The 13,481-nt window shown below is 39.0% G+C and overlaps 1 protein-coding gene across 1 annotated transcript; it reads right to left on the bottom strand.

Annotated features, from left to right (window-relative positions):
• Nucleotides 1-1,761: 1,761 nt before the first annotated feature.
• Nucleotides 1,762-13,270, bottom strand: LOC311053815 (uncharacterized protein). The gene is made up of 5 exons (XM_084069503.1): nucleotides 13,206-13,270; nucleotides 11,939-12,067; nucleotides 6,291-6,510; nucleotides 5,062-5,270; nucleotides 1,762-3,731 (listed from the first exon to the last, which is right to left on the bottom strand). The coding sequence occupies exons 1-5, from the start codon at nucleotides 13,230-13,232 to the stop codon at nucleotides 3,672-3,674; spliced, it is 645 nt and encodes a 214-aa protein (XP_083925629.1). The 5' UTR covers nucleotides 13,233-13,270; the 3' UTR covers nucleotides 1,762-3,671.
• Between the last annotated feature and the right edge of the window lie 211 nt (nucleotides 13,271-13,481).

Here is a 13,481-nt window from a genome sequence, read left to right as displayed (position 1 = left end):
GGGTCCCCAGCAAAATGTGTTAATATAGCGTCACTATAATTTCAACCACTTTAACCTTTTATACTTTGGCTATTCAAAAATAGCAGATCTACAAGCTTATAGTGTGCTAGTGCACAAGCACTATGAGCTTGTAGATCTGCTATTTCTGCTATTACATTTTGTGCAAACCTTTGAATATATATATATTTTTAAAGGAACATTTGTAACTAAAATCTTTGCTTCTGGGGGTCCCTGAAACAAAATGTTTTGAGATGGGGGTCCGAGGCCAAATACATATAATTTTGGGGGTCCTTGGCACTAAAAGGTTTGAAAACCACTGCTCTATGACAGTAGTCATTATTACCCCCCCGAAATAATCTTATTTGAACTGGGGACCCCCGACCTTGACAAGCACTTGGGATTGTAGGAGTTGAGGCATTACATTTAGATTGACTCGGTTCCACAGATAAATATAGTGAAAATAGCAGAAGCTTGTAGATCAGCTATTTTCCAAATTTTCCCCTCTTTCTTATATTTGACAATTTGGCCAATGTTTGACCATATTTTATTGTATAGTTTGTTGATTACTTGTGATGCAGTATTCTTATGTTATGTTCTTAAAGAGGTATTAAACATGTCTTATAAGTCCTTAACTTGTCACTTTAGAAATGTGCAGATACCCTGTATCTGCACATTTCTAAAGTACTGAGTGACATGATTTTGTGAATGTAACCGTAACTGTACCTTTTTGTGGTAAATTGTGCATTTATATAGCGCTTCTATCCGAAGCGTTTTACATTGATTGTGCCATTAACCCATTCACACACATATACACACACACATTCATACACCGATGGTGGAGGAAACCATGCAAGGCACCAACCTGCTCACCGGGAGCAATTAGGGGTTCAATGTCTTGCTCAAGGACACTTCCACACTAACTCTAGGGGAGCGCCCCAGCCCGGGATCGAACTGGGAACCTTGTGGTTTTCCAGTTCACTCTACCCGGCCACTCTACCACTGAGCCACTGCCGCCCCATTTACCATTTGCACCATTTGTAAATTCACCATTTACCATTTGTGTCCTTGTATGCTCTCCTTGATGTGTGTGTGTGTGTGTGTGTGTGTGTGTGTGTGTGTGTGTGTGTGTGTGTGTGTGTGTGTGTGTGTGTGTGTGTGTGTGTGTGTGTGTGTGTGTGTGTGTGTGTGTGTGTGTGTGTGTGTGTGTGTGTGTGTGTGTGTGTGTGAGTTATAATGTTGCAATCTGTTGTCATCTGTCTGCTGTACATGTATTATACCACTAGATGGTGCAAGCATACCTCTGTATTATTAGAATTGTACCCACGCTCTCCAGTCATCCTTACAACACATGAAACATATTGACTATTAAATGTGTTTTATTGTATCTTCTTGAACTCAGTTTACTTTCTTACTAGCTCACTGTTTTTAAACGTATTTTCTAGGGACTCATGCTAGTATGAACACTCTGGCACTTTGGATATCGGTTCTCAGCCTCTGTACACGTTATCCAGTAAAACATAAAGGCAGTGTCACGGGGCAGCCTGAGCCCTGTAGACAAAATAGACAAGTGTCTTGTTTAAGTACCGTAGTCTGTGCTGCATGTCTTAACACAGGAATGCATTCTTGGACAATGTACACATAACCAGTGGTGGAAAAAGTACTCAAATGTTTTACCTGAGTAAAAGTATCAATACTGCAATGTAGAAATACTCTGTTACAAATGAAAGTCCGGAATTAAAAATGCACTTGAGTAAAAGTACAAAAGCATTGGTAACCAAATGTACTTAAAGTACCAGAAGTAAAAGTGTTTGATTGATTGATTGAATACTTTATTTAGAAAGACATGGAAACACAGTAGATGAAAGTACAATTCACAATACACGGTCCTCTAAACTGGATCGCTAATAAAAGAACAATGGCTTATTTAAAATGAGATCCCTGTGCACTCAAATCATGATGACATTTAAGAAGACATACAAATATACACTACTATGCAGAACGTCATACAATCAGCTTACAGGTTACTGGTATGAAAAACAAGAAGTATATACAATAGACAGTTTTAGGAGGAGGGGGGGGGGTAGGTTAAGACTTTGACAGGGGCCAGTTTGGAATTGCAGCCTCCTGAAGGTGATTCTTTAGGGCAGTTTTGAAAGTGAGTAGGGTTTTACTCTCCTTTACTCATTTAGGTAGGGCATGCCACATTTTTGTTGTATAGCATGAGAAAGAGTTCATTGTTCCCTTGTTTGTGCCAAATCTGGGTTGAACATGATCAGTGGAGCTGCCTCTGGTGTTATGATTGTGGACTTCATTTACGTTTTGGAAGTATTTAGACAAATACAGGGGGATCCCAATGTTGAGTCGAATCTTGTAGACCAGGCCCAAAGCAAGTTGCTGTACTCTGTCCTCAACCCTGAGCCATCCAACCCTAGCAAAATAAGCAGGGGTTAGATGGGTTGTATGATTGAGGCCAAGAAGTAGCCTTACCAGTTTGTTTTGGGATGTCTGGAGCCTTGTTTTTAAGGCCTTAGTGGTGTTGTGATACCATGAGAAGTACTAAAATGTTTGAAAATAGCAGATCTGCAAGATGCGTTGTGAGCTTGTAGATCGGCTATTTTCAAATAGCCTAGGTATAAAACAGGGCTGAAGAGGTTAATGTATGTTTTATAATGTAATAATTTATATCTGCAAAGTAACTAGTAACTAAAGTTTTCAAATAATTGTAGTGGAGTAAAAGTACAATATTTGCCTCTGAGATATAGTGGAGTAGAAGTAAAAGGATAGACAATTGGAAATAGTAAAAGTACCTCCAAATTGTACAGTACTTGAGTAAATGTACTTAGTTACTTTACACCACTGCACATAACAAGGACTGTAATTTTAAACATGTTGGTTTGTTGTACTTGTATTGATGGTTGACACCTGTCTCTCCTCTGCAGTGCTGGCATGCCTCTGTAGGTTTACAGTAGGAGGGTGCCAAGTACTTTAGAGGAGGAGGGGTGTTCCGTTCTATGTTTAAGATAAATGTTAGTCTTGTGACTGCATGGGTACCTGGAAATGTCTTTGGGTTAGTATATAAAAGGTCATGTGATTGGGTAAATGACTCATGGGCCATGTGTTTGCTTCTTATGAGTGTTAAGGGTTTACCAATTACTAATTGATGTCACTTGGTAGGTTCCACCTGATAGAAAAGGCAGGTTGGAAGTCCTGAGTGTTCAGTGTGGTTAGTCCTGAAGCAACAAGCAGGTGACGACACCCAGGAGAGAACTGTCAGGGCCTTTGCAGAAGGTTTAGCCTGGTACATTTTTTTTGTAGTTTTTGTTTGGGTTGTTTTCTTATAGTTTTGCCTTCAAGTGTTTATTCGCATTTCTTAATTTTTGCGAGTCTTATTTTTCCATCAAGTTATACTTATAATTGTTCCAGGCCTGCACTGTGCATAGGCTGCACAGACCTTTTGTTGGAGGGTGTTTTGGGGAGGAATAAAAACAAAAATGTAATTCATGGATGTTGTCAATCTTGGCCGTTCTACCAACTTTACAGGTTGGGTAAGTGATATGTTTTGGTGAAAACAAAACGTTTTTTTTGTTAATAGGTTAAAGCACTATATTGTGATAGTAATCATTGCTATAGAGTGTAGGTTCAGTAACAGGAGTCTCTGTCTCTCCAGCTCTTTAACGTGACAGGCTGTCCTCTGTTCCTCTCCAGCACCTCTCAGAAATGGCCCCAACAATCTGGAAGGATACCAAAAAATAGAATGAAAAAACAAAACAACCCCCCCCCACCCCTACCTTGGTACTGTACTTGCCAGGAAACTGAGGAAATGCCATTTCAAAACAGTTACCAAGCTCGCCTACAGTGCTGTCACACACACACACACACACACACACACACACACACACACACACACACACACACACACACACACACACACACACACACACACACACACACACACACACACACACACACCTCTCACCCGACATGCGAGATGTGAAAACCCACAACCTCATTTATGCAACACACACACACACACACACACACACACACACACACACACACACACACACACACACACACACACACACACACACACACACAGCTTCTTCTTGTGTATCATCACATGATTTTCACCACAAGTCAAACATGACTAACCTCACTGCACCATCACATTCTGCAGTGTTGTTGGAACTCAAATGAAACCAAATACAGGTCCATTTGGTTCCATTTGTACCCAGAGGTAGTACACTGTTCAGCTTTCAGTTCTCCTCAGATGTATAAATAGTTTTATAAGTTTGGGAGCTTTTAGTTCAGTTTGAGTTTTTCAAGTACAGTATTAAAAGCCTTGATTTGTAGAAGCTGAAAAGATGAAAGAATGTTATGGTGGGGAAACTAAAACCAAGATGGTTTTACATTCAATTGTGCTGTTTGTTTGCTGTGTTCCTTTAAAAAAAAGATTTTTATTTAAGTTAAATGAAATGTTTTAGTGTCAGAGTTAAATTGACACTTGTTTGTATTGTATTGTATTGTATTGTATTGTCAGAGTAGATTATAAACTGTAACCGTGATTCTTTCATAACCGTTAACAAAACTATTATATTTTACAATAACCACTTGAACCCTAAAATCCCTATTTTAGGGCCGAAATACAAACTGTTGATTTTGGGGGGGTTGGGGGGGGGGGTCCCGGGGGGGGTCCCCCAGATGACAGTGAAGTGACAATTTAAGGACTTTTAAAACCTTTTTAGTACCTCAGAAAAAAGGCCAGTACTGCATCAAAAGTAATCAACAAAGAAAGAGGCAAACATTTAGAAAATAGTCGATCTACATTCTATAAGCTTGTGAGCTTGTAGATCTGCTATTTTCACAATATGTATCTGTGAAACCGAGTCAACCGCCTACAATTCCAAGTGCTTGTCAGGGTGGGGGGTCCCCAGTTCAAATTATTATTATTATTTTGGGGGGTCGTGGACCTGAAAAGGTTGAGAACGATTGAGCTAGGCTAGGGGGTCCTTGGGCTGAAAAAGACCCCCGATGCAAACAGATGAAAAGAGAAAGATGTACCTTCACGGTGGCGACAGATAAGAGGATCTTGACGAGCGGCAGAGCCACGAAGCCCACCACGCACCAGGTGACAGGAAAGCCCTCGTCTTCATCACTCTTCCTCATCAGCTCGTCTCGTCTGGACGCCGCAGGCTGCTCTGTGGTGACATGAGTGACACCTGTCACCTCTGTCACCTGTGATGATGTCACTGGAGGCGGGGTCACACACACTGCAACAGGTTCACAAGACAGACAAACTAAGTGTACGTCTGAGGGAATGTGTAAATGGCTAAACACATTAGTATGCAATAAAATGATCTTATTTTAGTTTGAAAGCAGACAGAATATTGACAGCAAAATGCACTGTTTGTGGACTTTCATAAGAGTAAGTGATATTTCATGTTATTTTGTTAACGTGTTAAACGTCTATATTGTGATAGTAAGAGTTCAGCTCTTTAGTAAGCAGAAAATACATTTTCATGTGGGTTGCCAATTTCAACCAATCAGGAGAGGGAACCCATTTGTCAGCTTAGTTTGTATAGTGTTCAATTTCTAATTCTGTCTGCTCATTTCTGTGTGTCATCACTTCCAATTTCATGTGTTTATACTCATATACTGAATGAGTTCTCTCTCCTGATTTGATTAAAATTGGTATCCTGACCTGAAAAATGAATTTTGTGTTTAATAAAGAGCTGGAGAGACGTGGAGACTCCTGTTACTGAACACACTCTATAGCAATGATTATTATCACAATATAGATCTTTGTCTTAACAAACAAATATCACTTACTGCACCTTTAAACTTTAGGGGAAATGTCCAAAAAATGGGAAATGAAACATTAGTGCAGGAGCTGTGTGGAGCTGAGAAGAGATCCAAAAATCTTTTTTGTTGTTGTTGCTGTTCTTTTGAGATACAAGGTTTCTGCCAGACAAGATTTCCTTATATCGTCCATGAGGAATATCATGGCTGTCTGGCAGAAACATTGTATCTTCTTGTTTCAAGTTCAACTTTTGCCGTAATCGTAAATGAATGTCCTACTTCGGGCGAATGTCGCACAATAGTAGGCCTATGGCACAAATAGCAGATTTACAAGCCCACAACGGATCGCATTGCGGGTTTGTAGATCTGCTATTTTCTGCTATATTTGAAACATTTTCAAAGTGAAAGTAACATTTTAAAAGGTTTCCACCTGGCAGCAGAGATCATATATATTTTCACAGGTAGATGTTAGTTCAAAGCGTATACTGAACCTAGAACAGTCAGGTTGGCGTAGCGCTCATAGGTCTGCCCTCCTATCTTTGCAGCGACTTTGCACTTATAGAAGCCAGAGTCGTCCGGGGTCACAGCGGGCAGGATCAGACTCCAGTCGTCTCTGATCCTCGCCCGTGAAGAGGTCTGAAACCTCTGGATGTCACTGCCCTTCTTCCTTATGATGCCATTACCTTGGTCACACTTTGACAAGTCCTCACACTGCAATGGAACATCAAAACAGAACACATTCATTCATATAGATCACCACCTGTTGTTAATATAGTCTATAACTTTGCCCTGTGTTTACCATAACAAAACAATATGAAAACTATTAATTTTTTCAGATTTTTAGCTGTTGTCTGCCAGGGTTTTGCCATGATTTTGGTACCTGTTCGCGTAGCCACAGATTTTTTTCCTCCAGTATGATTGATCCCCAGATGGTTTCTAATCACAGATGAGATTCAGGTGTGGTTTCACAAATGTCAACGAGGTCATTTTGACCTCGTTGACATGTGTTGTTTGATGTTTCAATATAGCTCAAAACCAGTAGTTTTAAACCAAAAAACATGAATTGTTTGTCCGTTTGAATTTTAACATTGAAGTGAATGGAGCAGCAAATCTTCGAACATTTTTAGCTCCTAATCTGTTCGTAATTCGACAAGGGTTGAAATTATAAAAAAAATAAAAAAAAAAAAAAAATTTTTTTTTTTTCCCCTGTTTTTCCATGACGTATATATACGTCTTTGGCGGACAACAGCTGATAATTAAAAGATGTATATATACGTCATTGGCAGCCATTGTGTTAATACCAATCATTTCCCAGCAGTCATCAGCCACTGCAGTAGTGTGATGGTGTTTACCTGCAGAAACACACGGCCCTCTTGATGTATTTTGGTGTTTTTGTCATGCTGACTGCTTATTCGTTTGTATTATAGCCAGTGGTGGAAAGTAACAAAGTACATGTACTCAAATACTGTAATTCTGAGGTATTTGTACTTTACTTGAGTATTTCCAATTTCCAATACTTTTACTTCTACTCCACTACGTCTCAGAGACAAATGTTGTACTTTTACTCCACTACAATTATTTGAAAACTTTAGTTACTAATTACTTTGCAGATATACATTGTTACATTATAAAACATACATTAACCACTTAAATCCTATTTCATACCTAAGCTATTTGAAAATAGCCGATCTACAAGCTCACAACGCGTCGCACCGCGACGCGTTGTGAGCTTGTAGATCTGCTATTTTCAAACATTTCAGTACTTACTTTTGGTACATTTTGATCGCAATACCTTTGTACTTTTACTTAAGTAAAACATTTGAGTACTTTTTCCACCACTGATTATAGCTGGCTTTTCAATTCCTATTTGCATGTTTGCTTTTCTTTATTATTTCATTTTGAGTTGCAGTGTTTTGAAGCCAGTCTATGGTAGCAGTTCAGCATGGAGGACTCCCATTGGATAAGTGAGTGGAACAGGTGCAGGGCATGAGCTAATTAGGAAGGCTCTCCCTATTTAAGAGCCACTGTTGCAGAGTGAGTCAGACTCTTCCAGATGCAGAGACACACAGACCTCCAGCAAGGGCAGAGGAGGAGGACTTGGAAGAGGTTGGAAGAAACCAACTAACTGGACCCCCCATTGGAAAGGCAAGTAGATGCACAAGACACTTTATTATGCTGTGATTGGATTTTAGACACTAGAACCTATATGGCATTTAATGACTCTGCATCTTACAGTTTTAATGGCTTTTAACACTGGATGGTTCTGAAAGTCCCCCTTTCCCCATTGGATTTGTGCATTCCCCTCCCTACGCCCCTGCCCCATTCCACTGCTCTGCTTTTATTAGTTTTTAGGTTGAATAAAAGAACATTGACTTTGGACTTCTTGCCTCACTGTGTGGTTTTGTGTGGTGTCTCCCCAGTGCTGGAAAGTAACTAAGTACATTTACTTAAGTACAATTTTGAGGTATTTGTACTTTACTTGAGTATTTCCAATTTCCAATACTTTTACTTCTACTCCACTACATCTCAGAGGCAAATATTGTACTTTTACTCCACTACAATTACTTGGAAACTTTAGCTACTAGTTACTTTTCAGATATAAATTATGATATTACGAAACATACATTTACCACTTCAGCCCTATTTTATACATACTGTAGGCTATTTGAAAATGGCAGATCTACAAGCTCACAACGCGTCGCTTTGCGACGCGTTGTGAGCTTATAGATCGGCTATTTTCAAACATTTTTGTACTTTTACTTTGGGTACTTTAAGTACATTTTGATGCCAATACTTCTGTACTTTTACTCAAGTAAATTTAGAATTCCAGACTTTTACTTGTAACAGAGTACTACTTCTACAGTGCAGTATTGATACTTTTACTTAAGTAAAACATTTGAGTACTTTTTCCACCACTGTGTCTCCCCATACATGGTCTCTGTTTAGAACCGAAAGCCTTTGGCTTATTTCTTTGTTCACACTATTGTGTAACATTTGTTTGTTTTGTTAGATGGGACATTTTTGGGGCATCAACCAAAACAAAAAACACCAACATAACATACAGCGAGAAGTTTCTGCAGTGGCTGATGGCTGCTGGTAAATTATGTAAAATAAAAAAAAAGGAGCAAACTTTAAAAGTATTATTTTTTTTCCTGATGGGTGACTTTAAAGGAGTAATTCACCCCCCCAAAATAAAAATGTCTATGGATTAGTCACTCCATGGAGACTTCATGGATATATTTTTTTGTCTCATTCCTAAGCCAATAATTTGATGACCAGCAGTGGTCCCGGTAGGAGACACATAGAGTCTCCTTTGTCTCTCCTACCGGAACCGCTGCCTACCAGGTCCGCTGGTCATCAAATGATTGGTTTAGGAATGAGACCAAAACAACAAAAAAACTCATTTTTTGCGTGAGCTATCCCTTTAAAGAGCCATTGCTGTGTTTGTGCATGCTAAGCCCATATTTAGTCCACTACCAGCTTCTGGTTTATGCCACATGCATTAATGTACATACAGTATCTGAACATTTTCTTTTCACCCGTTTCTTTCCTGTATGTTTTTTTCTCCTTGTTCTCCCCTCTCTTTTGTTTTAATTTTGGAATCAATTATGCAATTTGCCTATTTTCTTAAATGATCTGCCTATGCAGTTGTGTGAGCAGATGGGACTGTCCCTCTTCTAACCTCCCACACGATAATGTCCCACATTTTACCAGTGGTGGAAAAAGTATACTCGCATGTTTTCCTCAAGTAAAAGTATCAATACTGCAATGTAGAAATACTCTGTTACAAGTAATAAAAGTCCAGAATTCAGAATTAACTTAAAAGTACAAACAGTCACAGACACAAGCCAACAGACTAGTGATAACTTACAAAACGATCGGGTAGAAATAGCGGATTCTACCGCAATTTCGCGATGTTTGAATGGAAACTGAGGATTTGGTTAGCAATGCTATAGCTCTAACCTTATATTTTACTACATGTTTATGCATTTATTTCATATTTACATGTTGATCTAAGCTCTGAAATTTCTGTCAGGCATACTGTAGTATGTGAAGAGTCTCACTGGGCTATAAACTCTTTATTTTATTTTGTATAAAACAAATTTCTTGAACAATGGGCACCAGCGAGATGACTGTCCTCTAGTCAAAAATGGTCACATATACTTGTAACCGGGTGGAGTTTTGATGTGTCATGTATTGGTGTCTATGTGTGGGTGTGTCATTCAGACCAACTAATTGCTTGTTTCATTGCTTGCAGGTGTTTGTGGGTGTGGTGCCAGTGCCCTTTCAAAGCAATGTTTTCTGGCACAAAGCCAGACTGAACATGGAGCGAGCAGAGTGGGAGCCAGCGTGACCGGCAAGGGATGTTTTTATGGTATGGGGTTGATTTGTAAATGATGTCTAATGCTTATGGTTAAAACTGTAGATGTACGTGCGGCAGCTTAAATAATATGTTGAGATGTGGGTCCGCAGCCAAATGCATATCATTTTGGGGAAGCCCTGTCCTACGCTATACGCCCAGCGGGGGGAAATTCTGAGTCACCACAGAGTGCAACATTTACAATATGATGGAAACTATATGTCAGTAGGTTAGGGGGGGGGGGGGGGTTCAATTTTTTCAATTGGAGGATATTTGCTGCAGTGTCTCCCCCCCCCCCCCCCCACCACCCCACGCAATTTCAAATAAAAGTGGTTCCAAGACATTATTTCAAATGGCTAGCTGCACCACCTAAAATGGTATTTTTCTCTGCACTCACATACACTTGCATGTCAAATACAACAGTTAAAATACTTATCCATGAATTCAAGTCTTTCTCATTTTTTTGGGGTGAACTATCCCTTTAAATACCATTGCTGTGTGTTTCTTGGCTTGTATTTATCTAGTCATTATAACATCATCATTACTTGTAGTCAACGGGCTGAACATGCAATATCGTCACCTTGCTAAACTAATGGCCCAAGTCATTTTTTAAAGTTTTTCAGGAACAATTTAAAACTGATCCAAAACGATATGATATTTCTTAATCATTTCACCCAAAACGTTTATAAGAAATGATGTCTATTAAAATAAAAATAACGCTGTCTGTCAGTTATGTAACATAAGAGATTTAAATAGGATTACATCTGACTTAGGTCAAATAATTAGGCTTTTTTTTTTTTTACAATTTTCACAAAACCATGTGACTTAGGCCAAAAAAAAGAGACTATTTTGGCTTAAGTCACACTAGGGAGTTAGGCCATTATACTAACAGAGGAGGGAACAGCATGATCCTTTTCAATTAGGACAGGGGTCTTCAACAGGGGGGTCCGGGACCCCTAGGGGGTCCTCAGAGCTACCATAGGGGGTCCGCCAAATCTAACAACTTGAACCCGAGAATTCCTTTTCTGAGGGGAACATTAGCCGAAAATAGCAGCGCGAGGCGTTGAGAGCTTGTAGATCGGCTATTTTTTGGCAAAGAGGCTATAGGTGTAGAGGGGAAAAAAGAGCAGACTAAGTAAAAAAACAAACTAATCTGAAACACAATTTTATACAATATAGAGTAGGGGGTCCCTGCTTCATCTCTCTATCTCAGCTAGGGGGTCCTTGGCCTGAAAACGTTGACGACCCCTGAATTAGGAGATAGGCCATTTTTACCAGAGGTGGCCAGTGTCATGAAGAGCGGACTTGGGCAAAAATATAATTTTCCTCATAAAAAAAGACTTAGGCCATGACAGATATGGTCCTTTTAACCCATTGAGACCTGAAGCTGATTCTACATGTCTCCTAAATCTCAACAGTATTCTGAAAAACTATATCAGTGGTGCTCAATCTTTTTCATTTCAAGGATCCCCAAAAATATATGTATTTGGCCGCGGACCCCCATCAAAATATTTTGTTCCAGGGACCCCCCAGAAGCAAAGATTTGAGTTAAAAATGTTCGCTTTAAAAAATATATATTCAAAGATTTGCACACATTTTCACAAATTTTCAAAAATAGCAGATCTACAAGCTCATAGATCTGCTATTTTTGAATAGCCCAAAGTGTAAAATAATGCTTTTTTAGCTCAAATCTAAAAATGACACAGTTCCAGGTCTTAATGGGTTGGAAAAGATAACACAGTGGATAGAATATGTATTTCTTTCTAAATGATGTCTAACCTTATACCACGTAACAGTGCGGTCGATGTGGTTGCTGTGAGGGTTGCCTTCACACTGCAGAGAGACATCCTGTTTGCACTGCGCTTGGATCTGTGACACATTTACATCTGTGGCTGAACACGCCAGCAGCTGAAAACAAAACACAAACTAATTCACTTCACGCCATACTTGATCATATTACCACAGTGGTGGAAAAAGTACTCACATTTCTTACTTGAGTTAAAGTACAAGTTACAAGTAAAAGTCCAGGAATTTAAAATCTACTTGAGTAAAAGAACAAAAGTATTGGCATCATAAAGTAAAAGTACTCTTTGAAAATAGCAGATCTACAAGCTCACAATGCGTCGCATCGCGACGCATTGTGAGCTTGTAGATCTGCTATTTTCAAATGGTCGAAATGTATATAAAGCCGAAGTGGTTAATATGTTTTGTAATAGTATTCAAAATCTATAAAGTAACTAGTAACTTCAAGTTTTCAAATAATTCTAGTGGAGTAAAAGTACAATATTTGCCTCTGAGATGTAGTGGAGTAGAAGTACAAGTATTGGAAATGGGAAATGCTCAAGTAAAGTACAAATAACTCAAAATTGTACCTAGGTTCATTACTTGAGTACATGTACTTAATTACTATATACACCACGGATCATACCACAGTGTCGCGTTTCGAGCTTGTAGATCTGCTATTTTTGAATTTGACTCAAACTAACAGTTTTGAATGCATGAGGTTTCGGTTTTCCCCCCGACAGAGACGAAAACACTTGATGGATAAGATTATATCATGAGATCTGATCACTTCATCAACTTTGTTCGTGTGCCTGGTCAAAATAATGCAGATAAAACGTGGTTATTTAAATGCGGCCAAATTTGACTGGGAGACAGTCATCTAGCATTTTTTCATTTTCATTTTTTCACGTCATATGAAAGCAGGGAATCATAGCAAAATAAGGATATATTGGTTAATTGAGTGAATAGTTTTGAAACTACAGCTTATAGAACTGAAGTCAAGTTAAAACTCTTAAGTAGAGGAAACACCACTTGAAATAGAGGTTGCTAGCCATAACCTTATATCTTAGCTACATGTTAATGCATTTATTTCATATTTACATGTCGATTTAAGCTCTGACATGTATTCAGACATACTCTGTATTCAGTACATACACATTCTGCTTTCCTGAAGAATGGGCAGCAGTCAGATGACTGACTGTCTCCCAGACAAACACAGTCACACATGCATTCTAAATGTTTCTCTTATGAAGTCTATACTCACCTCGAGAAGCATTAAGAGCAGAATCATCCTCTGTTGCTGGACTAACCGTCAGCTTTACCTTTCACTGTTTCATAATCACAGAGGATTTCCTGTCAACACCTTCCATGTGTACTATATACAGTACGTACAGTATCTGGGCTCCAGTGTTGTTGAAGGCACAGCGCCCCCATGTGGTGTGGTGGTGTTGTTCATAATTATGTCTTCACTGTTTTGCCTGATTCACTTACTTTTTTGCTATTATTTTAATGTTGTTTTATTGATTGATTGATGTACTTT

Source organism: Gymnoscopelus microlampas (genome assembly GCF_963454915.1).
Source record: "Gymnoscopelus microlampas genome assembly, chromosome: 10".
Lineage (NCBI taxonomy): Eukaryota > Metazoa > Chordata > Actinopteri > Myctophiformes > Myctophidae > Gymnoscopelus > Gymnoscopelus microlampas.
Note: the sequence above shows the minus strand (reverse complement) of the source record. Positions and strands in the feature narration are given on the sequence as shown.

What these genes read in the sequence shown, in the direction of transcription:
- LOC311053815 (XM_084069503.1), bottom strand. Translation starts at nt 13,232, where the DNA reads ATGATTCTGCTCTTAATGCTTCTCGAG. An exon ending in TGCTCTTAATGCTTCTCGAG is followed by an intron (nt 12,068 to 13,205) that starts GTGAGTATAGAC and finishes TTTTGTTTTCAG; the next exon opens with CTGCTGGCGTGTTCAGCCAC. An exon ending in CGCCAACCTGACTGTTCTAG is followed by an intron (nt 5,271 to 6,290) that starts GTTCAGTATACG and finishes AACCTGTTGCAG; the next exon opens with TGTGTGTGACCCCGCCTCCA.